This window comes from Salvelinus namaycush, chromosome 11 (assembly GCF_016432855.1).
Source record: "Salvelinus namaycush isolate Seneca chromosome 11, SaNama_1.0, whole genome shotgun sequence".
In the NCBI taxonomy this organism is placed as follows: Eukaryota; Metazoa; Chordata; class Actinopteri; order Salmoniformes; family Salmonidae; genus Salvelinus; species Salvelinus namaycush.
In genome coordinates this window covers 27,827,962-27,855,816 of record NC_052317.1, presented here as the reverse complement: position 1 = coordinate 27,855,816, position 27,855 = coordinate 27,827,962, and the positions used below count along the sequence as shown (strand labels likewise).

Genomic DNA, 27,855 nt, shown 5'->3' with positions numbered 1-27,855 from the left:
AACAAACCTCTGCTACTGCTCTTGAATGCAGCCCTTTGCTTGTTGCTTAGCAACCATGTGACACGGGTAGTTTACGCAGCCATTCAAGACGGAATAGAATCATACGGGACATAACAACTCATTTTTTGGAACTTTCTAGTCATAAAATAAAGTTTGTTGAAAATTTCATCGGATATATTGTTTCCAGATAACGTATCGGTGGTAGTTACAGTAGCGCCTGAATCCGGATGTTATAATTTGAAAAGAACGAAGGCCTATCCATTCTGGGAACAAGTAAGTTAAGTTGATAGCCAACTCGCTCACGCTTCGACTTTCTTCCATGCCATAACATAAGACATGACACACAGCTAGCCTGCTTTTTGCCATTAGTTTGCACAGTGGCAAGATGTAAAGGTAGCAAAAAGTGATTTAATTTCACCAACATTGATCTAACTAACAATAATTTGTTTTTTGTACAGTATTGTGGAGATTGCATATTGCGACAATGCCTGAAGTTGAACCACTCAGATTTCCATCAAGGGAGGACGGGCCAAGTTTACAAGGTTTGAATGAAATTTTGCACAAATAATAACCCCCCCACACACCTAAACACTTGAAAGGCAATTGAAACAGAACAGAGATACAGGTGGTAGCATTGTTATACAATGGGGATACTGTCTGTCATCACACATTGTCTTGCTTCTAAAGAGACACTTAATACAGATTGCCACAACAGCAGGTAATGTACTCTCACATTACAGTCCATGACAAAAGGTGAAAGTCGCCCACTTGCTTAATCATATTTCCTATGAGCGCTCCAGCTGCAGCATCATCTTACATAGAGTGGGCTATGTTGTGCCTTGAAAGCACTGGCCTAAAGTGTATGTTAGCCTGAGTAGGATATCTGTTTCAATATTGTGCATTTAGGCCAGGAGCCATACTGCAGCCAGATGGCACCCTTCCACCGCTAAGCTTATATCGCCCTTGAGTCTGCCACAGGAGGCTCAAATTAGGCTTCCCTGGCCCTTGGCCTATTCACTGATGCTTACAATACATTGATTGGTTATATGGACATTTATGGGTGATAGTGAAAATGACATAAGATCATTGTCGTATTGTCATAACACTGTGTACAGTAAGTCTCTTTCACACAAGGTGGAATACGTGTCCGATATACTATATCTTTGTGTCAGATTTTAAGGGATACAAATGTCATATTAATTATTCCTTATGTTATACTGTCATACTGTTGTTTGTATGTATCATATTTATGGAAAGCAGTAATGTGTTTTTGGCTTTTCATCAAGCCAACCCAAAATGATCATGAATCGGGGCATAGGTCTAACTCTTCAATTTGATTTACGGCTGGTCATTTCTGACATCTTTTAAGATCAGGTAGATCTTCAAGCAGTGTGCCCCAGCAGACGTCGCAGTTGTGCCCTGGTTAACACCCCCTCACCGTGCGTCAACAAAGCTGTTTGCCATATTCAGGAGCTGAAGAAGAAAGTGGAGAACTGGTGTCAACAGGTAAGATTCAAAGTGTGATCATGCAAAAAAGCTTTTTGAGTTAATTATTATGGGCCAAAAATATATTTAAAAAACAACAACATGGTGGACCTCCCTGGTGGCGCAGTGGTCTAGGGCACTTCATCGCAGCGCTAGCTGTGCCACCGGAGACTCTGGGTTCGCGCCCAGGCTCTGTCGCAGCCGGCCGCGACCGGGAGGTCCGTGGGGCGACGCACAATTGGCCTAGCGTCGTCCGGGTTAGGGAGGGTTTGGCCGGTAGGGATATCCTTGTCTCATCGCGCACCAGCGACTCCTGTGGCGGGCTGGGCGCAGTGCACGCTAACCAGGGGGGCCAGGTGCACGGTGTTTCCTCCGACACATTGGTGCGGGTGGCTTCCGGGTTGGAGGCGCGCTGTGTTAAGAAGCAGTGCGGCTTGGTTGGGTTGTGCTTCGGAGGACGCATGGCTTTCGACCTTCGTCTCTCCCGAGCCCGTACGGGAGTTGTAGCGATGAGACAAGATAGTAATTACTAGCGATTGGATACCACGAAAATTGGGGAGAAAAGGGGTTAAAATTAAAATTAAATAAACATTTCTGTCATTTGTCTGCCTGTCTCCTCTACCAGTCAGGAAATGTTCAGCATCAGATGTCTCATGAAAAACAGCAAAAAAGCAAAACTTTTAGGTAAGATGTATCTTTTTGGTCCTATGTTATGTCCTATGTGTCACCTCCAACCCTTACACACACACACACACACACACACACACACACACACACACACACACATTCTTGTTTAACCAACCTTATGGGGACACACAATTGTTTCCCATTCAAAGTCCGATTCTCCCTAACCCCAAAATCTAACCTTAACCCTAACTCCTAAACCTAACCTTTAACCCCTAACCCTAATTCTAACCCCAGCACTAATTCTAACTTAAACGCCCTAGAAATAGCCTTTTTCCTAGTGGGGACCAAAAAAATGTCCCCTGTTGGTCAAATTTTTGTTAGTTTACTATTCTTGTGGGGTATAGTTTAACACGTCCACAACCACCCATAAACAAACCCACACAAGCACACACATGCACATTGACTCACACACAAATACACACACACACACACACACAGTCAACGCTGGTGTTCTATTATATACTATTGTCAACTGAGTGACCAAGACAGGATATTTGTAAATACAGTCATACTGGACATAGCACATTCATGATCTATACTGATCTATGCATACTACCTCTTCTATTACTTGTTGTTTTTGACTTGACTCTTATTGATATTTATTATTGATTATTGTACTGTAATGTTGAGGGAGTTAGCACACAAGCATTTCACTGCCCCTTTCAAACCTTCTTTAAACTATGTACCTGATGAATACAATTTGATTCCATTTTTTTTTATTAGTCTTCATTTTAAGCTTTACATTTACAGCATTGAATGTTCCTATTTCTTCAGGTATGTGAAGAAATGTGTTCCATGTTTTCCAGATTGATTTCCAGTGAATCTGTGTCTTCAATGATACCTACAGAGTTATACATCGAGGGCATTGGACTAAGTGCAAGAGGTGAAAGAGGTAAATATTTTTTATTTATTTTCTCAAATGAGAGGGATACAGTACACAGCCTTGTGTCACGTGATGAAGTCCATGAACACAACAGAATGTGTCTAGGAACAAAAATGTACAGTGTAATGGCATCTATAACATGCGCACTATTTTGAATCAACCATATACAGTACAGCCCCTATTGTTTGCAGATGCTTTCTGTACTATGAGTCCTCTTGTAGTTTATTTTATTTTAGCTTAGGTCATGTGACAATTATCAATCTTTTTCAATAGATAAGGCTACTGGTATACTATACGAGCATCTCTCTTCCTTCATACAGAGGGTGACCTGTTGTCTCCGCTGCGTAAGGAAACCACGGACGTCCTGGTAGAAGTAGTGTATCTGATTGAACGTCTGGAAGCTGATCGCCAGGATGCAGAGGAGGCTCTACAGTCAGAGAAGAAGAGAAGGAGAACTTTAGGGGGGAAAATGTATAGTATTTCACTGTGGAAGCAGCAGGAGTTCCCTGTAGCTGTCCAGAAAGGTCAGTCAGTGGCATAAAGACAAAGATAAATAAACTGTAATCTAGTAGTTGGTAAGTTCTTTATATATTGCTTACAGTGCAACTTTACTTGAAACCTGGATATGTGCTGTTTCTCTCCAGAGCATGAGGCCTGTACCAGAGACATCAGTGAATTGAAATGGCATCTGAAATTGAGAAGAGATAAACTTCACCAAGTGACAGATAGAATGATCAAGACAGAGGTTCTGAATCAGCGGTTAAATGAGGACATTGATTTCATCAAGAAAAATGGGCCTCTTGTGAAGGAAAAACTGCAGCTGGAGAGTGATTTCATGATCCAAATTAACACGGCTCAACGTAAGGTACTGTTCACAATGAATTTTGTTCTAGTTTTTTTCTACACTGTTATTGTCATATATATATTGCATATATTTATATATTTTTTTATTTTAGGCCCTTGAGACATTTTCAAAGACCTTCAGTGAACTGAAGAGTTTTCAAGAAGACATGAGAAAGGAAGAACTGAAAGCAGATGAGGATAGAGGATTGATGTTCAATGAACTTAAGGGCATCAGGAATCTGCTAAATGACAGACTGTGAGTACAGTATACAGCATATTAAATAGTATTACAGTGTCACGCCTGCTCCCACTCCCTCTCTCTGGCACTCAAGGGCGCCAGGCTGCCCATCATTATGCACACCTATCACCATCATTATGCACATCAGCGCTTCATTGGACTCACCTGGACTCCTTACTTTGTTGATTGCTTCCTCTATATCTACAGTTGAAGTCGGAAGTTTACATACATCTTAGCCAAATACATTTAAACTCAGTTTTTCACAATTCCTGACATTTAATCCTAGTAAAAATTCCCTGTCTTAGGTCAGTTAGGATCACCACTTTATTTTATGAATGTGAAATGTCAGAATAATAGTAGAGAGAATGATTTATTTCAGCATTTATTTTTTTCATCAGATTCCCAAGTTTACATACACTCAATTAGTATTTGGTAGCATTGCCTTTAAATTGTTTATCTTGGGTCAAACGTTTTGGGTAGCCTTCCACAAGTTTCCCACAATAAGTTGGGTGAATTTTGGCCCATTCTTCCTGACAGAGCTGGTGTAACTGAGTCAGGTTTATAGGCCTCCTTGCTCGTACACGCTTTTTCAGTTCTGCCCACAGATTTTCTATAGAATTGAGGTCAGGGCTTTGTGATGGCCACTCCAATACCTTGACTTTGTTGTCCTTAAGCCATTTTGCCACAACTTTGGAAGTATGCTTGGGGTCATTGTCCAGTTGGAAGACCATTTGCGACCAAGCTTTAACTTCCTGACTGATGTCTTGAGATGTTGCTTCAATATATCCACATAATGTTCCTACCTCATGATGCCATCTATTTTGTGAAGTGCACAAGTCTCTCCTGCAGCAAAACACCCCCACAACATGATGCTGCCACCCCCGTGCATCACGGTTGGGATGGTGTTCTTCGGCTTGCAAGCCTCCCCCTTTTTCCTCCAAACATAATGATGGTCATTATGGCCAAACAGTTCTATTGTTGTTTCATCAGATCTTTGTCCCCATGTGCAGTTGCAAACCGTAGTCTGTTTTTTTTTATGGCGGTTTTGGAGCAGTGGCTTCTTCCTTGCTGAGCGGCCTTTCAGGTTATGTCGATAGAGGACCCGTTTTACTGTGGATATAGATACTTTTGTACCTGTTTCCTCCAGCATCTTCACAAGGTCCTTTGCTGTTGTTCTGGGATTGATTTGCACTTTTCGCACCAAAGTACGTTCATCTCTAGGAGACAGAATGCGTCTCCTACCTGAGCGGTATGACTGCTACGTGGCCCCATGGTGTTTATACTTGCGTACTATTGTTTGTACAGATGAACGTGGTACCTTCAGGCGTTTGGAAATTGCTCCCAAGGATGAACCAGACTTGTGGAGGTCTACAATTTGTTTTCTGAGGTCTTGGCTGATTTCTTTTGATTTCCCATGATGTCAAGCAGAGGCACTGAGTTTGAAGGTAGGCCTTGAAATACATCCACAGGTACACCTCCAATTGACTCAAATTATGTCAATTAGCCTATCAGAAGCTTCTAAAGCCATGACATCATTTTCGGGAATTTTCCAAGCTGTTTATAGGCCCTTTTAGGGCTATGCGTCCAACTAGCGGGACAACTTCCGGTGAAACTGGAGGGCGCGCACTTCAAATAAATAATCCCAAAAATTATGGATATTAAACATTTAGGTACATATAAGTGTCTTATATCGGTTGAAAGCTTAAATTCTTGTTAATCTAACTGCACTGTCCGATTTACAGTAGCTATTACAGCGAAAACATGCCATGCGATTGTTTGTGGACGGCGCCCCATATCAAAATATTTTTCCACCGGCACAGGTTTCATAAATTCACAAATAGCGATTAAATATTTACTTACTTTTTGAAAATCTTCCTCTGATTTGTAATCCAAAGCGTCCTACCTATAACATGTAGTGTCGTTTTGTTAGATAAAATCCTTTATATCACAAAAAGGCAGTTTAGTTGGCGCCATCGATTTGAGTAGTCCACTCGTTCAACATGCGGAGAAAGGAATCTGAAAATCTACCCCAAAACTTTGTTTCAACAAGTCAAAATACGTTTCTATTTACTACTCAGGTACCCTAAAATGTAATCAAACTGTAATATTTCTACGAAAAGAAGTATGTTAAATAGACTATGTCCCTGTCCTAAAACTGATATTTATTTTTAGTTTTTGAAGTTACAAGCCTGAAACCTTGAACATAGACTGCTGACACCCTGTGGAAGCCATAGGAATTGCATCCAGGGAGCTAATTGTCAGTATGACCTTATTCTTGCCATTGTAAGAGGATGGTCTCTCAAAAAACAAAAATTCTGGTTGGTTTTTCTTTGGATTTTCTCCTACCATATCTATTGTGTTATTCTCCTACATTATTTTAAAATTTCTACAAAGTTCAAAGTGTTTTCTTTCCAATGGTACCAATTATATGCATATCCTGGCTTCAGGGCCTGAGCAACAGGCAGTTTACTTTGGGCACGTCATTCAGGCAGAAATTGAGAAAAAAGGGGCCTATCCCTAATTAAAGGCACAGTCAACTTAGTGTATGTAAGCTTCTGACCCACTGAAATTTTTATACAGTGAATTATAAATGAAATAATCTGTCTGTAAACAATTGTTGGAAAAATTACTTGTGTCATGCACAAAGTAGATGTCCTGACCGACTTGCCAAAACTATAGTTTGTTAACAAGACATTTGTGGAGTGGTTGAAAAACAAGTTTTAATGACTCCAACTGCATCTGTTCCTCAGTTTGATCCCTGTGTCAGCATTAATGTCATTATGTTTCACCTATCCAGACGCTGTCCGTGTTTTGTTTCATGTTTGTTATTTATTAAATGTTCACTCCCTGTACCTTCTTCTCATCTCCCAGTGTCTGTCCTCACATACAGTATCTGACAGTTACCCAACCTTACCCAACCTAACCTTTTTTAGGTAAAGGTTAGAAGGAACCAGAAGGAACCAAAGGAATAATTGTCCAAGTAATCTGTCCTGTTAAATCTCAAATATTTCTGTAATCACGCGGTAACTTAACCTGACAGTGTTGCTATAAAGTACTTACAACTGTTGCGCCATGCTTGCAGTTTATTAATAATTTCACTTCAAAAGATGATTGTATTATTTTGTCCAGAACTGAATTCCAGCAGCTGCTAGATTATTGGGATGGCTACTGCATTACATTGAAGGAGACAGAGGAGATGGTGGCTTTGATGGAGGAGGAGTGGGGAGACATGTCACAACGTATCCCTGTGCTAGAGGTGCAGGAGACTGCAGTCAATGAACTGGTGAGTACTGTACTGTGCTAACTGTGTACTGTATGTTACGTCAGCACATGTGAGCCAGTCTGTAACTTAAATTATTTTCATCACTGTGAACAACTGCATTTATCATAATTAATGAATGAACGAATGATTGAGGAATTTTACTTAAGGAATATGCTGAAACATGCACCAATGTTCCTTACACATTGAGAATACAATGTCTAGTTATTTTTTAATGAATGAACGAATGATTGAGGAATTTTACTTAAGGAATATGCTGAAACATGCACCAATGTTCCTTACACATTGAGAATACAATGTCTAGTTATTTTTTGGTCACAGGTTGTGGAGTTGAACATATTTATTGAGGTTGAAGGTAGAAAAATTGCACAATTAAAGGAAGAGATTTCAGAGCTGCAGAAAGAAGTCCATGCAACTGTAAGTGATGTCATGATAGTTATTGTTGACGTTGAATATTTCTCACAATACTTTATTTATTGCATACGACTTATTGCATATTTATTGCTTCCTAACGTTGCATCCGGGGCATATTCCAGAGACTTGCAGGTGAAGCGGCGGTCTCTCACTCCGAGGAGGTGTTCTGTAAGAAACATCAGGACATCTTGGCTCTCCACGAGGAAAACAAAGAGTATGAACTAGAGACTGAGGACTACAGTAACATGATCTATGAGAGGTACTGTATGTAATTTGTGTGTATGTGTGTGTGTGCATACTTACGTAGCTGTGTGTGTGTGCATACTTACGTATGTGTGTGTGTGTGTGTGTGTGTGTGCATACTTACGTACATCTGTGTGTGTCCATCAGTGAACAGGCAGTGAAGCAGCTTCAGAAGGAGAGGAAGCGCATGCTACAGAAGATCAGTGTGAATGAGGAACAGAGAGAAGAGGCCAAGGAGGAGTTGTCCCAGGTGGCAGCAATGCACGCTAACACCAAGGTCAACCTGGAGGAGCTGGAGCAGCAGACCTTCATGGAGGAGCAGAGGATGAGGGTCCGTGTGGAAGAGACATGCACTTAACTCGACATCCATACACTCTTACCTGTAGTATGATCAAGGCTACAGATGTAAGATCTTAATTTGCAATGCAGGACATTTAAAACCTGTGGTGTATTTGAGGTTTAAAAAGGCTTGTGAGGTTTGTAATTTCCACTTTGAGATTTCAGACTTGATTTTCCCTTTTGAAAATTGTATTAACCACTACAAAAATGTCCATGAATTATAATCCACATAATAATTTACATTTCTTGTTGCTGCAGGATTAATTTCCTGCTGTAGCAAACTGGCTCAAATGAAGATCTTACATCTGTAGAGATCCATGCACTCTTACCTGTAGTACCATGCACATAACTAGAGATCCATTTTATCAGAATTTATGAGGGTAAGTTAGAGAGACACTGATTTATAAATGAATCCTACATAAAGAGAAGGTTGGATATCCTCATTGACACAAGTGTCTGATGTTTAGATTCAAATTCCGTTAGATATTGTCAATCACATAAGCTGCATTAGTTGTCGGTGACAGAAGCACATGCTTTTAGAGATTCATCCATGCTTGGAGTCTCTATCAAGGTGGGTTTGTGAAAAGAGCCCTTGCAGATAGACATTCAGATATGCACTAGTAGATTCATGTACCATGATGAAGTGGGCTTCTTTACTAGTGTTACTGATGCAACACATATACATATCTCCTCAGAAAGTGATTGAGAATCTGAAGAAAGACATGATGAGCGAGATGAAAGCCATGGCCATTCTGAAGGTAAATCTCTTCTGTCTGTCTTCTGTAGAGTTTCGACTTACACGGTTGGTTCTGTCAAGCATCTTTTTACAATCAGCTGTGTTCTAAAACCAGTAATCTCGTAAGACTGATCTTGGAAGGTGATATGATTCCTTGAGTACAACAGTTTTGTTATGTTTTTAAACCTTATTTCAGGATACATTAACAACATTTAAAGCAGAATTACATCAGGAGCAAACCAACACAGAAAACACCAGATGGGAACTTCATAAGGAATTTGAAGAGGTGTCATCAGCTACAAAACAACTGGAAATTGAAATGGAAAAACTGAGAAAGATTTACAATGATAAATCTGAGGTAATCTAACATTTTATGTTCAGTTTACTGTATTTCAAATGTTTTAGTGAGATATGTTGAGTGTTTTAAATTCAATTGATTATTCATTTCTCTGTTTCAGAAAGTTGAACGTTTAAGGGAGAAACTCTGTGATGTTCTAACAGAACACAAAAACACTACAAATTGTCTGAAAAAGGAAAGAAACTTGAAACTTGACCATCTAAATACAGTCAAGGTAAGATAAAGCAAGGATTTACACACAGTCACCATATTTAAAAAATGGTGAGAAATGTAATAGGTATTAGCACAACACATTTCATGATATAATGTATTACACCTAATACACACACATGATTTACAAGTGATAGTGTAATGTATTTGAAATCACAAGGTGGGTGGTGGGACTTAATAAAAGTTATTGATGTTGAAATCATGCTGCCAAGTTTCATTGTGGCGCATGGTTCATTCATTTCAATCTTGTTTATTGTTGACAGGAATTACACCAAGATGTTACCAAGAGGTTTGACCACGCCTTGAGCAGAATCACAGTCCTCACTGCTAAGTCCAAAGAGTACAGAACAGAGTCTGACAGGATGGAGGAAACAGCAGCCACAATGCCAGATGTCATTGAAGAACTACAGTAAGAATCTCTCCTCTCCTCACAACCACCCTCTGCTCTGCCAATATAATATAATAGGCCTTCTACCCTATCTAGATTATTTAGAATGTATTATCATTGTAAGCCTGCTGCACCAGAGACCCTGGAAAGCTTGAATGTATTAGTTTGATTCATGCTGTGCTCAGAGCGTGAAGCGTCACCATTAACTTTGAAGCCTTGGCTTTTCCATCATTGATATTAGCACAGGAATCAGCTTGGTATTATTCCAAATCAATTGATTGTCGTTCACCTGTATTTATCAGGTCCGTCTTTAATGCCGAAGAGTTCAAAAACCAAACAGCTACGTTGATCATGAACACCTTAGAACGTGATATCACCAACTGTCAACAACGGATTGAGCAAGCAGTGCAAACTCACACTACTCTATTCACAACCAGACAGCAAAAAATGGAGGAAACCAAGGTAAAACTCTGGGTCATTTGGTTAATACAAGGTGGTTTGGTTTATGTTGTACTCATTGTATTTGATGTTAGTGTTACTGCTATTCCTCATACAGCTAATCTTACTGGAATTGAGACCATGCACAGTAACATTTAGGTAGGCTAAAAGCAGGTAGGCTAAAAATATTTGTTAGTTTCCAAACATGCCCGTTGGCAATTGTCTTCAAAGTGGTATATTGGTAACAAACACAAGAGAAAGTCTGAAAGGGTCCTCAGCTTATTGTGTAGTTATTTGTGGATTAGTGTCACTAGAATTACTCGCTACAATCCGTTGTGAGAAGACCACAACAGCGTCCTAAGCAATTAGAATTACAAGTCAAGGTCAATCGTGTTGTGTTTTTTAAAGGAGTGACAACTAACTGTTGGAAAGTATTTTTCCAAACTGATAACCAACTGAGCACAGACGTCAATTCAACATGTATCCCACGTTGTTTCAATGTAATTGTGAAAACAATGTTGATTCACCCAGTTTGTGCCCGGTGGGAAGGCCTCTCCTGTATTGGTGAATCTTTCTTGGTTGGACATTTGCTGTATTCAGTTACCTGTATGTTTAATCATCATATTAATTTAAATACAAACCTATTCTTCCCAACCTCACACCATTGACAAAACACATTTTTACCAATGTAATATTTTTTGTATTCACCTCGAAAAAGAGTGTAAAAAATGTCTGTGGTGTACATTATTTTATATTTAAGCTTTGTTTTAAAGTGGCAATCAGCAGTTGAAAGAAAAACCAAGGGTGTCCCCGCTCCTGTTTCGGTAAAAAGGTGAGGAATGGGACTGGAGAAATGTTACCACTCTCAAATTCATAGACAGAGCTATGGATGCAAGGAGTGACCATCAATGATATCAACATTATAGTTTTAACCATGTTTAGAGGCTATAGAGTTTGTTTACATTTACTTTGTTTACAAACATTGCAGTAAAACAAGCTTATATTTTGGGTTCTGATGGGGTAAGATAGTTGAATTAAGCTCATGAGGCATTTATCAGAAATATTCTTCAATAAACTTATAGGTATATATCATTAATTTATGAGTCCAAAAATGGATGTAGCAACTGCAGATTGCCCCTTTAATGGGAGAGCCCAATTTATTGTAAGGTTTTCATCTGCAGCATGCAGGATTATCAGCCCAGCCACCGCCTCGTGGCTGATGGGAGTCTCACATGGCTTATCTAATGTGAAATCGCCATGTGGTATAGAGTTTCATTAAACGGTGATCAAGAATGCATTAGTTCAAAACAAGAAAAGGCAATGGAGCTAGGCCGCCATGCATCCGCGAGCGCAGCAACTTTAAAGAAGTTGTTGGCGTGAGACAATTTAAGAATTAGGAAGTCTTCCTCATAGACACAAGTCCCATTAGCCTGATAAAAGGCAATCATGCAAAAATAGCTTTAGCCTTTTTCACTTGAAAAAATGTAATGGAAACAACAATAGGCCTATCGCCCCTCTCACCAAATAAAAAGATCAAGAGTTAGAGCGAGTGTTAAGTTATAAGGAAATTGGTTAATTTGATCATTATGTTCATTAGGTCCTATATAACTACTGCTGTACACAGTTTCTATTCATATACTGTCCATACTTTCTATATGCGTTCTGAAATGTATTAACTTTTTACTTTTTGGATTATGTGCGTAATCGTTTTGTATTGCTAGGTATTATTACTGCGCTGTTGGAGCTAGAAACACAAGCTGCAAATCGCACCTGCAATAACATCTGCAAATCTGTGTACGCGACCAATACACTTCGATTTGATTTGAATATAAAGCACACACATAATGTCCACATTAGCATAACGTAATAAGCACACTAAGCATTTGGAAACTGCCGTGCGTGACTCAGTGAACGAGTAAACACAGTAATGACTGGACACATTGAGATATAAAATTACACAGGAGAAAGATGCTGACCTCATATTATCATTGGAAGGCCCCAGAGGTCACCATGGATGTTGACTGTTGGGATGTTAAATGTCAGGTAGAGCACATTAGTATTGCTAACAGCTCAGAGGAGGCTTGTGTTTGTGTGTGGGGAGACACTAAGGGGACTTTTCTGACCTGCATCCCATTGACAGCCCAACTAGCCAAAATATATAACTAACCCTTACCTTAACACTAACCTTAACAAAACCCTTAACCCTAATCTTAACCTAATTTTCACCAAAATACTGTTGTGTATCTACAAACAGTTCCATTGAACTCATGAAGTCGCCCCATACACTGAGTCAATTGAAATTAAATGAATCAAAATCAGCTGAAGTCCAATTATTCAGCAGGTACAGTGCCTTCAGAAAGTATTCACTTTTCCCACATTTTGTTGTGTGACAGCCTGAATTTAAAATAGATTTAATTTCGATTTTGTGTCACTGGCCTACACACAATACCGCATAATGTCAATGTGGAATTATGGTTTTCAAAATTGTAACAAATTAATTAAAAATGAAAAGTTGAAATGTCTTGAGTCAGTAAGTATTCAACACCTTTCTTATGGCAAGCCTAAAAAAGTTCAGGAGTAAAAATGTGCTTAACAAGTCACATAATAAGTTGCATGGACTCACTCTGTTTACAATAATAGTGTTTAACATTATTTTTTAATTACTACCTCATCTCTGTACCCCACACATACAATTATCTGTAAGTGTAAGGACAAATGCTGGGAGACTAGAGGCAAGTACAGGGAGTGAACATTTAATAAATAACGGACATGAAACAAAACACGGACAGCGTCTGGACAGGGGAAACAAAACAACATTAATGCTGATGGGATCAAACTGAGGAACATACAGATATAGGGGGGGCAATCAACAAAAAGAAGGAGTCCAGGTGAGTCCAATGCAGCGCTGATGTGCGTAATGATGGTGACAGGTGTGCGTAATGATGGGCAGCCTGGCGCCTTCGAGCGCCAGAGAGGGGGAGCGGGAGCAGGCGTGACAGTAAGGTTCCTCAGTCGAGCAGTGAATTTTGAACACAGATTCAACCATAAAGACCAGGGAGGTTTTCCAATGCCTCGCAAAGAAAGGCACCTATTGGTAGATGTGTAAAAATAAAAAAAGCAGACATTGAATATTGCTTTGAGGATGATGAAGTTATTAATTACACTTTAGATGGTGTATCAATACACCCAGTCACTACAAAGATATAGGCGTCCTTCCTAACTTAGTTGCCGGAGAGGAAGGAAACCGCTTAGGGATTTCACCATGAGGCCAATGGTGACTATAAAACAGTTACAGAGTTTAAGGGCTGTGATAGGAGAAAACTGAGAACGGATCAACAACATTGTATTTGCTCCACAGTACTAACCTAATTAACAGAGTGAAAAGAACGAAGCCTGTGCAGAATACCAATATTCCAGAACATGTACTCTGTTTACAACAAGACACTAAAGTAATACTGCAAAAATGTGGCAAAGCAATTCACTTTTTGTCCTAACTAAAAAGTGTTATATTTGGGGCAAATTCAATACAACACATTACTGAGTACCACTCTCCATGTTTTCAAGCATAGTGGTGGCTGCATCATGTCATCGGTATGCTTGTAATCAAGGACTGGGGAGTTTTTCAGGATAAAAAAAAATACAGAATGGAGCTAAGCATTCCAACAGACACAGCAGGACATTAACTTACAACACAAGGCCAAATCTACACTGGAGTTGCTTGCCAAGAAGACAGTAAATAAAAAAATATATACAGTATATATGGGGGATTGGAAATTATGCAAACAATTACAATGATAGAATCCACAATCTATCTGTAATTTTGCAATTTTATAGCCGAGTCAGTTTAGACATAAATCTGCTTTGACATCTATTGTCACACCCTGATCTGTTTCACCTGTCCTTGTGCTTGTCTCCACCCCCCCCCCCCCCCCAGGTGTCGCCCATCTTCCCCATTATCCCCTGTGTATTTATACCTGTGTTTTCTGTCTGTCTGTGCCAGTTCGTCTTGTTTGCCAAGACGTCTTGTTTGCCTCCTGTTTTTTTCCCCAGTCTCTGTTTTTCTCGTCCTCCTGGTTCTGACCTTTGCCTGTCCTGACTCTGAGCCTGTCTGCCTGACCATTCTGCCTGCCCCTGACCTCGAACCTGCCTCCTGCCCTGTACCGTTTTGGACTCTGACCTGGTTATGAACTCTTGCCTGTCCCCGACCTGCCTTTTGCCTACCCCTTGGACTATAATAAATATCAGAACTCAAACCATCTGCCTCTTGTGTCTGCATCTGGGTTTCGCCTTGTGTCGTTATATTTATGCCAAGACTCTAGCAATAATCAACAACCAATTTGACAGAACTTTAAGAATTTTGAAAATAATAATGAGCCAATATTGTACAATCCCGGTGTGCAAAGCTCTTAGAGATTTATCCAGAAAGACTCACAGCTATAATCAGTGCCAAAAGTGATTCTAACATATATTGACTCTGGGGTGAATACTCTAAATTCAACATTTCTGTATTTCATTTTCAATAAATTAGCTAAAATTCTAAAAACATGTTTTCACTTTGTCATTATGGGGTATTGTGTGCAGATGGATGAGAATTTTTTATTTTATTTAATCCATTTTGAATTCAGGCTGCAACACGACAAAATGTGGAATAAGTCAATGGGTATGAATACTTTCGGAAGGCACTGTAAATGTCTGTCATGATCTTCAAACCCAAACGTTTCCAAAGCGTTTCCACCATCAACATAGTGTCTTCCTTCATTAATGTAATCAAACAGCTAGCTGGCGTTCTGTGTAGTTGTCACCGTGGATAAAGTAAACAACGCAACCAAACTACAGACTCCATAAGTTTCTTCTGGGCAATGAAGTGTAATTCGTTCCATTTACACTTCAGATAACAGCAGCCATCAGATGGGCTTAGTCAGTAGTGCTGCATGCCTTGCCTGCTGTAATTAAAACTGGAATCAATAGAAAGCATTTGTCATGTTTATAGCCCCCCCCCCCCCCCCCCCCCCTCTTTCTGCTGGGTTAAACTCATCACCTTAGTGCTGCTGTTGTGTTTTACTGCAGAGACACACATCATTATGTTCCTTCGTTCTGCAGGTACAGCACAGTACAGTCGAGACCAACAGGATACAGCAGCACAATGGATACAGCAGCACAGTGATCAAATACTCTGGGAATGAATGGTGTTGAGACTTGACAAGAGGGCAGGCAGAGAGAGAGACAGTTACTCAGTCATTGTTATTTATTTGATTTCCAGAATAGTGTCCAGTCAGTGTTTGTCTGTATTTGTCCCTGTGTGCCCTAGATTGTAAGACTCACACATCCAGTAGTATGCACACACATATAGTCTCACACAGGTGTACTTGTTCCCCCTACTAAATAACCTATGACAAAATATGTTATTGGAAATTCATTTTAAGCCTGTCATAATTCTGAGTATACAGTATGCCCTAAATACACACTGTACATCTATGGATTCACTTCCAGGCCTATTGGTTCATGAGAATGTTTATCTATAGCCATAGCCTGGGACAGTGATCCATATCTTTGATCGCTCATAACAGTAGCTGACATTCAACATGTACTGTATACAGTGCAGTATAACTGCTACTTCAGCATGTATTGTTCCTTGGTCCTTGGCAGCTCTCCTCCACTAGGGGTTGATGGAACCATCCACCATGATGGCCTCCTCAGTCATACTGTGCTGCAACCTGCCATGTCTCCTCAATATTTTCTGACTGTGGACCACACTCATAAGTCCTGTCAAGTGCTTAAAATTGTCAGGACACCTTGTTATCAATATATGTGAAACCGTGTAACTGAACGTGTGTTTGTATGTGTATGTGGTATGTGTATGTGTTGTAGTCTGACCTAAAGGTAGCCCTAAGAGAGAACGTTGAGTTGGCCCACGAGTACAGAGCCCTTCAGAAAGTCCTGATGATCGCCAAGCAGGGGGCTGTTGGGGTGTTTGACGAGAGGAATCGAGCAGAGGCATCTTTTTATGATCACAAACAGGTAGGCTCTCTACTGAACGTGTCTACTTCCTAATGTTATAAAATTATAGAGCTTTACATATTGAATCATAATCACTATCATTGAATCATACATTTAAATCATTATATGATATGATATTATGTTAAATGATATTATATCCAGTTTGCCGTTTGATTGGAATGTTTCTTAGCATGGTCAGTAATTTTCAGATTGTTTTAGTTGGGTAACCAATGAGATGACTGCAGTAATCTGATCTTGATGAGATAACCTTAGTGTAGGAGGATGATGGATGTGATATAGTAGTATTTCTGCCCAGGGGGAGATTAGAGAGAGGATAGGTGGATGTAATTCATGCAAACACATAAAGACTAAGCTCACTATACAGGTGTTCCAAGGTGACATGTTTCATTATGTTTGCTTCTGTTCACTAGGTTGTCCAATGGGCTGGGTTGGCCAATGGGCTCGGTTGGCCAAAGGGCTAGGTTGGCCAATGGGCTAGGTTGGCCAAAGGGCTAGGTTGGCCAATGGGCTCGGTTGGCCAAAGGGTTAGGTTGGCCAAAGGGCTAGGTTGGCCAATGGGCTAGGTTGGCCAATGGGCTAGGTTGGCCAATGGGCTAGGTTGGCCAATGGGCTAGGTTGGCCAAAGGACTAGGTTGGCCAATGGGCTAGGTTGGCCAATGGGAGGGAGACACATAGCAGGCACAGGTCAATAATAGAAAAAGAGAATACACTCTCAATGCTAATACTCCCAAAGGTCTTAAATGAAAACTACAGAACAACGTCTACTCCTAAAGGTGTTGAATCGTTGTGAGAGAGGCTACAGAAAACAACATTTCAACCGTTTCGGTTTTTATGGTCCGGGACGCAATTTAACTTTGATCTTAAAAGAAATTGCAAGTGAAGACCATATTCTATAGCCTAAACAGGAAATAAAACATGCACTGCTTCAGGCAATAAGCAATAGACATGATTTGTTTCTCCAAAATGACTAATACCTTTACTTGAGCAATTCCTCATCTAACTGAATGAATGTTATCAAGTGAAAAATGCAGAAATAAAATCCTGTGGGCAGGATTCTCCACGCTCATGATCAAAGCCTGATTTAGCCTTCCTTAACCATTTCTGTTTGTTTCAGCTCTAGACATAGACATTTAGTACAGAACCACCTACCAACATCTCTCATTTTCTCATTCTAAATAGAAACAGATTTAATGTAATGTAATTCCTTTTAGTTTTTTTGTTGCTGATTTTCATATCCCTCTGACAATCTAATTTCTAACAGTTGTTATTCTCAATACCCAATGTTACAGGGTTTTATTCATAGTGGCTAACTCACCTGCTTCTGTCCCAGAGAAGAAAGACTAGCTTCAAAGGACCCAGCACACTGGTGGGATCATAACATAACACACATGTTTTGACAGCCCATAGCAATACTGTGTACTGGAATGACTTGATTCACTCCAAACATGGAAGAAGCTCTCAGTTGTTTGAAGAGCCTGTAAAATATTTGATATTCAGCAGAGGGAGCCAATGGAAGCTCCTGCTAAGGCGCTCTACTGGCCTGACTCAGCGAGCCAAGGTTTACAGGCTTTGGCCTGTTATAATACAGACGTAGTTAGCACCATAGTAATAAGACATTGTACACAAAGATACATTCTGAATGTATGGCATTTGTTATTAGTTGACATTATACAGTAAGTTCCTGTTACAATTGGTACATGTTTTAATCACCTGCACATAGCTGAATGCTTCAATGCTCCAACCCAACACTTTCCTCAAATGTTAGGCAATATCAAAATACCTTTTTTTTGTATAATGGTTACCTACCATACCTACCCCCATCTACTAGGATAGCACTAACCTAAAAGTGGTTTTCAATGGCGATGTGTTATTTCTCCTCCAGTAGCATCAGTTACCTTATGGTTCATTTAAGTGGCCTCATCACTGCATGTAAGCATTGTTTTGTTTATGTGGATGGAGCTCTCAGCACAGGTTTTTAACAGGGCATGCTATGAAGAAAATTCCTGTTATTGTCTTTCCTTCAGCAGTAGATGGCTGAGCTAATTCGCTTTAGTTTCTCTATGCACTGGGGAACACATTGCCAAGCAATGATAAGCTTTGCAGGAAGAAAACAGAGAGGGAGGGAGAAAAAGCAATGGCATCTATCAGAATTGAAAGAAACCCCTTTGCTTGAAACTGTGTTCAAATAATAAAGCAAGCGAGCATCATGTCTTTCCAATAGACTAGGAATCATTTCTAGTTTCGGTGGGGGGTTCATGACTCTGTGTGTATGTGTAAAATATGTCTTGAGGGGATTGATATAAAGTTAAACTGGGTGAAGTAGAAATATTTTACTCATCAGCTTTGCAGTCACAGAGTTTGCCTCAGCTAGAACAAAACTGCTGAAGCATTTAGAGAAAATTAACCCCCCATCCTGGCAGCCAGATGTGACTGGATTCTGATGACTGCACACGAGTGGGCAGAGAAACCAAGAGACTGTGAAATTCCTGTCAGGCCTGTGTACTGCAGAATGGGCTATTGACTGCTTTCTCTATTCCCCTCCATCATTCTTCTTGAACACTGCCATTAATTTCCTCTCCTGCCTTACCAATTCCTTTTTCTCTCTTCTCTCTTCCCTTCCTTCTTTCTCCCTGTCTGCCCCCTCCTAGATTTCTTTGTTGCAGAAGAGGATGCACAAAGCTGTGGTGAAATACTTCAGACAACGCAACCTCTATAGCCAGGCTGAACTGGCCCGCTTCCAGACCCTCTCTAACGACAACAAACAGAAAATAAAAACTGTCCAGGTATGTATGTTTCACAGAATTTGTCCTTGTGAATCCACACACATACAACATTACAACCATTCCAGTTCAATGGAGTTTTCTTCAATTCTTCAATCCGCCTGCCTAGTCCTGCAGTATATCACAATCATTTTTTTAAGCGTTGGGAGGATTCATTGGATGAGTAGATTTTATTAATTTAATGGGAGTATAATAATTTATGACAGTATAATGACTTCATGTAATGCCTTCATGTAATGCTGAGCATGTGTGGCATCCCAAAGTTAAAACATGTTGAGCTGAGCGTCATGCCTCCATTGGCAGGGAACTAACCAGTCCACTAACCCACAGTAAAACATTCACCAGTCACCACAGCCGTCTGTAGCGTCATCACACTAGAGTTAAAGACACCACCATCACCCTTCCTCCATATATCCAGTCGTCACAACGCCGGCACAGTGACGTGATTGACGATGTTTCGGTGTGAGTGCCTATGACAAGCTGCGACCCGGCATCTGAAGCTAGCCCTTTCTCCTCTCCAGAGAACTATACATTCACTCTGTTAGGGCGCATATTTATTCACGTTTGGCTGTGTGGCTGCCTTATGTTTATTGTGTTGTTACTACTGGATAACTATCTATGGTACAACTACAAACCCTCCTGTGTTCCTAGGTTGAATAACCCCTAGCTACCTTTCTCATGTTTTGCTGAAAAAGTAGTAGGCACGTATTCTGAATCTGCAGGGGTGCATGGAGAAGTGGAGATCTTCAATTACTGGATAATGGGTGGCTAATATGTAGTGAGATTTGAGAGGAGGTCAAAGCGGACAGAAGGAGAGTGATGAATCTTTATCAAATGTCCTGTCCTGTAGCACCCTCACCGACCATCATAGTGTAGCAGGCAGGTGCCATTCAACCATGGAACCATTCACATTCTCTCACCCATTATATTTTTTATACAGAGGTGTTTACATTCAGCATTGTTTCCTTGCCCCTGCTTTCTATCCAGGTGTGACAGCCAGCCATGTTTATCGGCAGCTTTTCCCAAGCTAGCACTACCATTACCTATGTCACAGTCCCACAGACTTAGACAATACAAGTTTTGTCTAGGTCTTCATTGCGATTCAAATTATAATTCAACTGATTTGATTTGATCAGACTTCTTCCCAGATAGAATTGATTTGACATCATTTCAGACCCTCTGTGTCTAGTCTTCTCTACACAGTGAGCAATAACACATTCAGTCATTATTTCCCTATCCATCCATTCCTTCCCCCTTTGTATTGCCGACATGCTTTTTGATTGGTCTTATCCAGCCAGACATTACAGCCAGTCAGTCAGGGAGGGAGGGAGCAGTCATGTCTCCCAGGTCTAGCCCCGAAGAGAGGAGGGGAGGCCCTAGGCAGCTGAACACAGAGCAGAGGGTAGAGCAGAACAGGGAGGAGTGGAGCATGGAGGAGGAGGAAAAGGAGGAGGAGGAGGGAGGAGCTATCAGGGAGCTCCAGAGTGTGAAGGACAAAAGAGCTGGTGTATTGAAGCGCAGCGCACCGTCACCCGTCACAGCCCAGCACAGGGTCCCTCAGAGCAGAGCAGCTACTCACATTAAAACCCCAACCCGGCTCCTGCTGACTAAAGCAGGCTTTACTACGCACTATGCACAGCTTCCTTACTAAGCTTCCTTACTCAGGGTCCTTACTAAGAGTAGTGCACACCCCTTAGAAAGACCCCTTAGAGTAGTGCACACTTTAAGCACAACGACCCTCAGAGTAGTACACACTTAAAAATCAAAGGCCCTCTAAGTAGTGCACACTTACAAATAATGCAGTGCATACTTTTAACAGAAAGACTGTCACGTTCCTGACCTGTTTTCTGTTGTTTTTGTATGTGTTTGACGGTCAGGGCGTGAGTTTGGGTGGGTAGTCTATGTTATGTGTTTCTATGTTGGTTAAAGGGTGACCTGATATGGCTCTCAATTAGAGGCAGGTGGTTTTCATTTCCTCTGATTGAGAGCCATATTAAGGTAGGTGTTTTCACATTGATTGTTGTGTGTGGTTGTCTCCTGTGTTTGTGTTTGTCGCGCCACACGGGACTGTCTCGGTTTGTTTGTACGTTCGTTCTTTTGTGTAGTCATTTTCCTGTTCGTGAGTTCTTCGTTGTATGTAAGTTCGCATGTCCAGGTCTGTCTACGTCGTTTATTTGTTTTGTAGTTTATCAAGTATAGTTCGTTTTTTGTCTTGTTTAAAATAAATATGTCATTTCACAACGCTGCGTTTTGGTCGAATCCCTGCTCCTCCTCTTCGGATGAAGAGGAGGAGGAAATCCGTTACAGAACCACCCACCAAACCCGGATCAAGCAGCGGGACCACGAACAGTGGTCCACGAAAAAAGGATTGCAGGATTTCTGGAGTTGGGAGGAAATCATAGAGGGAAAAGGACCCTGGGCTAAGGTGGGAGTGAATCGCCGCTTTGAGGAGGAGAAGGAGGCAGCCACAGCCCATCCGTCTGTCCCGAGCCATTAGAGCCGCCCGTCTGTCCCGAGCCATTAGAGCCGCCCGTCTGTCCCGAGCCATTAGAGCCGTCCGTCAGTCAGGAGCCGCTAGAGCCGTCCGTTGAGCCGCCAGCCAGTCAGGAGCTGCCAGAGCCGCCAGCCAGTCAGGAGCTGCCAGAGCCGCCAGCCAGTCAGGAGCTGCCAGAGCCGCCAGCCAGTCAGGAGCTGCCAGAGCCGCCAGCCAGTCAGGAGCTGCCAGAGCCGCCAGCCAGTCAGGAGCTGCCAGAGCCGCCAGCCAGTCAGGAGCTGCCCTACAGTCATGAGCTGCCCTACAGTCATGAGCTGCCCTACAGTCATGAGCTGCCCTCCAGTCATGAGCTGCCCTCCAGTCATGAGCTGCCCTCCAGTCATGAGCTGCCCTCCAGTCCGGAGCTGCCATTAGTACAGAGTTGTCCCTCTGTCCTGAGCTACCTCTCTGTCCTGAGCTACCTCTCTGTCCTGAGCTACCTCTCTGTCCTTAGCTACCTCTCTGTCCTGAGCTACCTCTCTGGCCTGAGCTACCTCTCGTTCCTGAGTTGTCTCCTCTATGTAGGAGGGGCCTTAGTGAAGGTTCCTGGACCATGGTCGGGGGCGAGGGTCGCCACTCAAAGGACGCTAAGGAGGGGGACAAAGACAGTGGTGGAGTGGTGTCCTCGTCCACCGCCGGAGCCGCCACCGCGGACAGATGCCCACCCAGACCCTCCCCTTGAGTTTTAGGGGTGCGCCCGGAGTTCGCACCTTGAGGGGGGGGTTCTGTCACGTTCCTGACCTGTTTTCTGTTGTTTTTGTATGTGTTTGACGGTCAGGGCGTGAGTTTGGGTGGGTAGTCTATGTTATGTGTTTCTATGTTGGTTAAAGGGTGACCTGATATGGCTCTCAATTAGAGGCAGGTGGTTTTCATTTCCTCTGATTGAGAGCCATATTAAGGTAGGTGTTTTCACATTGATTGTTGTGTGTGGTTGTCTCCTGTGTTTGTGTTTGTCGCGCCACACGGGACTGTCTCGGTTTGTTTGTACGTTCGTTCTTTTGTGTAGTCATTTTCCTGTTCGTGAGTTCTTCGTTGTATGTAAGTTCGCATGTCCAGGTCTGTCTACGTCGTTTATTTGTTTTGTAGTTTATCAAGTATAGTTCGTTTTTTGTCTTGTTTAAAATAAATATGTCATTTCACAACGCTGCGTTTTGGTCGAATCCCTGCTCCTCCTCTTCGGATGAAGAGGAGGAGGAAATCCGTTACAGAACCACCCACCAAACCCGGATCAAGCAGCGGGACCACGAACAGTGGTCCACGAAAAAAGGATTGCAGGATTTCTGGAGTTGGGAGGAAATCATATCAAGGTGGGAGTGAATCGCCGCTTTGAGGAGGAGAAGGAGGCAGCCACAGCCCAAAACCGCAGATATGAAGGTACGCGGCTAGCAAGGAAGCCCGAGAAGAAACCCCAAAAATTTATTGGGGGGGGGCTAAGAGGTAGTGGGCCAAGGGCAGGTAGGAGACCTGCGCCCACTTCTCAGGCTAACCGTGGAGAGCGGGAGTACGGGCAGACACCGTGTTACGCAGTAGAGCGCACGGTGTCTCCTGTACGTGTGCATAGCCCGGTGCGGGTTATTCCACCTCCCCGCACTGGTAGGGCTAGATTGAGCGTTGAGCCGGATGTCATGAAGCCGGCCCTACATATCTGGCCACCAGTACGCCTCCTCGGGCCGGCTTACATGGCACCAGCCTTATGCATGGTGTCCCCGGTTCGCCTACATAGCCCGGTGCGGGTTATTCCACCTCCCCGCACTGGTCGGGCGACGGGGAGTATTCAACCAGGTAAGGTTGGGCAGGCTCAATGCTCAAGGGAGCCAGTACGCCTGCACGGTCCGGTATTTCCGGCGCCACCTTCCCGCCCCAGCCTAGTACTACCAGTGCCTACACCACGCACCAGGCTTCCAGTGCGTTTCCAGAGCCCTGTTCCTCCTCCACGCACTCTCCCTATGGTGCGTGTCTCCAGCCCAGTGCCTCCAGTTCCGGCACCACGCACTAAGCCACCTGTGCGTCTCCAGAGCCCTGTACGCACTGTTCCTTCTCCCCGCACTCGCCCTGAGGTGCGTGCCCTCAGCCCGGTACCTCCAGTTCCGGTACCACGCACCAGGCCTATAGTGCGCTTCGAGAGGTCAGTGTGCCCTGTCCCTGCTCCCCGCACTAGCCTTGAAGTGCGTGTCTCCAGTCCGGTGCCTCCAGTTCCGGCACCACGCACCAGGCCTACAGTGCGCCTCATCCGGCCAGAACCATCCGTCTGCCCAGTGCCATCTGAGCCATCCGTCTCCCCAGTGCCGTCTGAGCCATCTGTCTCCCCAGCGCCGTCTGAGCCATCTGTCTCCCCAGCGCCGTCTGAGCCATCTGTCTGCCCAGCGCCGTCTGAGCCATCTGTCTGCCCAGCGCCGTCTGAGCCATCTGTCTGCCCAGCGCCGTCTGAGCCATCCGTCTGCCCAGCGCCGTCTGAGCCATCCGTCTGCCCAGCGCCTTCTGAGCCATCCGTCTGCCCAGCGCCTTCTGAGCCATCCGTCTGCCCAGCGCCTTCTGAGCCATCCGTCTGCCCAGCGCCTTCTGAGCCATCCGTCTGCCCAGCGCCTTCTGAGCCATCCGTCTGTCCCGAGCCATTAGAGCCGCCCGTCTGTCCCGAGCCATTAGAGCCGCCCGTCTGTCCCGAGCCATTAGAGCCGTCCGTCAGTCAGGAGCCGCTAGAGCCGTCCGTCAGTCAGGAGCTGCCAGAGCCGCCAGCCAGTCAGGAGCTGCCAGAGCCGCCAGCCAGTCAGGAGCTGCCAGAGCCGCCAGCCAGTCAGGAGCTGCCAGAGCCGCCAGCCAGTCAGGAGCTGCCAGAGCCGCCAGCCAGTCAGGAGCTGCCAGAGCTGCCCTACAGTCATGAGCTGCCCTCCAGTCATGAGCTGCCCTCCAGTCATGAGCTGCCCTCCAGTCATGAGCTGCCCTCCAGTCATGAGCTGCCCTCCAGTCCGGAGCTGCCATTAGTACAGAGTTGTCCCTCTGTCCTGAGCTACCTCTCTGTCCTGAGCTACCTCTCTGTCCTGAGCTACCTCTCTGTCCTGAGCTACCTCTCTGTCCTTAGCTACCTCTCTGTCCTGAGCTACCTCTCTGGCCTGAGCTACCTCTCGTTCCTGAGTTGTCTCCTCTATGTAGGAGGGGCCTTAGTGAAGGTTCCTGGACCATGGTCGGGGGCGAGGGTCGCCACTCAAAGGACGCTAAGGAGGGGGACAAAGACAGTGGTGGAGTGGTGTCCTCGTCCACCGCCGGAGCCGCCACCGCGGACAGATGCCCACCCAGACCCTCCCCTTGAGTTTTAGGGGTGCGCCCGGAGTTCGCACCTTGAGGGGGGGGTTCTGTCACGTTCCTGACCTGTTTTCTGTTGTTTTTGTATGTGTTTGACGGTCAGGGCGTGAGTTTGGGTGGGTAGTCTATGTTATGTGTTTCTATGTTGGTTAAAGGGTGACCTGATATGGCTCTCAATTAGAGGCAGGTGGTTTTCATTTCCTCTGATTGAGAGCCATATTAAGGTAGGTGTTTTCACATTGATTGTTGTGTGTGGTTGTCTCCTGTGTTTGTGTTTGTCGCGCCACACGGGACTGTCTCGGTTTGTTTGTACGTTCGTTCTTTTGTGTAGTCATTTTCCTGTTCGTGAGTTCTTCGTTGTATGTAAGTTCGCATGTCCAGGTCTGTCTACGTCGTTTATTTGTTTTGTAGTTTATCAAGTATAGTTCGTTTTTTGTCTTGTTTAAAATAAATATGTCATTTCACAACGCTGCGTTTTGGTCGAATCCCTGCTCCTCCTCTTCGGATGAAGAGGAGGAGGAAATCCGTTACAAAGACCCTCCGAGTAACGTTTATGTTAAAACCAAAGCCCCTCAGTGATGCACTGCATATTTTACATACTGATGGTGATGGCCTCATAGCAGTTACCACCAACAGAACAAACCATAATGAAACAAATGTACCAAAATGGAGTCTTCATGGACTGAATCCTGCTGGGTACTATACAAATCCATCATGTCCACTTAACCTATTTGGCAGAAGATCAGAAAGGTCAGGTCTGCACTTCCACCACCAAGGCACACTAGCATTATGAAGCCAAATGTAACTTATTTTCTTGCTTTGCAGTAGCTACAGAGGAGGAGGCAATGGGCGGTGTGGGATGGTGGGTGTGTGTGGTGGTGGGGGCGCTGTCATCCTGTAACACCGCTGCCAGAACTGGCAGTTGAGTTTTTGTGTTCTGCCAGTTTACACCAGGGATGGCATAATTGACAATGGCTAACAGCGGCGAGGCTCACAGTGCAGAGTGCTTGTTGAATGGCCAGTAATGATAGTAGCAGACGCCCACTAGCCCCAGTCTCCAGGGACAGTAATCCAAGATCCTGTTTCTGATATAATTGTTAGTCAGAGAATTTCTGCATGGCTAGGCCGGTTCAGATTCCCAAGTTGGTTGACAGTGCCAGGCAGTTTAATAGAAAAACTGGATGCTGAGATTTTTAAAACACAGGCGCACTGAACCTGCACCATGGTTCAACCAGGAGCCTCTCTCTCTTGTACTTGTTCTCACTCTCTCCTTCCACAAAATAAAGAACAAGACGCTGGGCGTAACTTACTCTCACTATCTCTAGACAGCACGTCGAGCAAGCAGCAAGTAGTGAAACAGACAGAGAACGGAGAAAGCATCACATCAACACTGGAGTTGTCTTTGTCTACTGTATGTCTGTCATCAAAGCTGCTGCTCTCCCTCTCTAATCTCCCCAACTCAACGTCGTCTGACTACTGTCGTCACTCTGTTTTCTTAATTAGAATGTATTCATTGATTCTATTTGCTCCCTTATTCAAACAGGAGGAGTTGTCAGAAGCAATCCGGCGCATTTCTGCCTTTCTGCACTCTCTGGCAGAAGACTCAACAACCAGTGATGATGCTGCGACGATGGAGACAGCAGCAGGGAACAAACAAGCGGGTCTGGATGCCATTGGGTTGAACAAGAAGAAGATGCCTACAGTTCAGATAACAGTGTAATTGGACATTCACCTGGTGCCAGACAACTTACTTACCCCAGCACGCTTCACTCACTCACTATCCCCCTCTCTCTCTCTCTCTCTCTCTCTCTCTCTCTCTCTCTCTCTCTCTCTCTCTCTCTCTCTCTCTCTCTCTTTCTCTCTCTCTCTCTCTCTCTCTCTCTCTCTCTCTCTCTCTTACCAGCAGCAGATCCATAACAATGAAACAGGTGACTTTCATGCTGCTGCCAGGACTGATCTAATTTTAGCAGGGTGAATGATTGCAATTGGCTTTGCCTCATCAGATAATTAATCTATGTCACCATTAATTGGAAAAGAGAATAATTACAGGCAGTGTTGACAGAAATTCTAAGCTTCTCCAGATTTGGAGATCTAATCAGGACTACTAAAACCCACCGTGACCTTAACTACCACTTAGTACACTACCTCGACCACCCGGACCAATGCCTGAGCAAAACACTTCCTCTCAGGAGACAAGCACACTTGTTTTTGTTGTTTCATTTTTTTTCTCCCTCTCTCATTTTCTCTCCCTCTTCTAGAAAGCTGTCTCCCTCAATCACTTTTCAATATTCAATCTTAATTTTGTGGAAGTTTAGCATTTTCAATGAGCTGGAGATGAATGATTAATGAATAAATTTAAATGCTTCATTTTGTCCATGGATCATTAGTTAAGTCCTTTGTGGGAAGGACCTGAGAAAGGAGTGAACATTATTGAGACATTAGCCTGGAGCAATCCAGGGGTAAATAGTGTGCACATTACCAAAGGATGTTGTGTAGCGGGGTGCAGTAGCCCACTGGCTTTCTAACGGAAGAACCCCCAGGTAACGCTGCTTTCAATTTGCCACATCTCACCTGAATCACACGTAGTATTTATTTGGAAGAGAAAAAATATGTTTATTATTTCATCAAGCATGTTCCCATTGTGTCATAGGCCTAACAATGATGTGGCACATTCATATTTATTAA

The 27,855-nt window shown here is 43.3% G+C and overlaps 1 protein-coding gene across 1 annotated transcript; it reads left to right on the top strand.

Annotated features, from left to right (window-relative positions):
• The first annotated feature begins 107 nt into the window (after window positions 1-107).
• On the top strand, window positions 108-27,855 carry LOC120055585 (coiled-coil domain-containing protein 178). Its single transcript, XM_039003466.1, has 20 exons — window positions 108-273; window positions 459-542; window positions 1,370-1,506; window positions 2,111-2,169; window positions 2,979-3,064; window positions 3,376-3,579; window positions 3,700-3,920; window positions 4,012-4,154; window positions 7,266-7,419; window positions 7,738-7,833; window positions 7,953-8,089; window positions 8,221-8,404; window positions 9,108-9,170; window positions 9,345-9,506; window positions 9,607-9,720; window positions 9,980-10,125; window positions 10,407-10,566; window positions 16,411-16,560; window positions 19,209-19,343; window positions 26,714-27,855. Exons 2-20 carry the CDS (start codon window positions 485-487, stop codon window positions 26,888-26,890), a joined length of 2,586 nt encoding a protein of 861 aa, XP_038859394.1. The 5' UTR covers window positions 108-273; window positions 459-484; the 3' UTR covers window positions 26,891-27,855.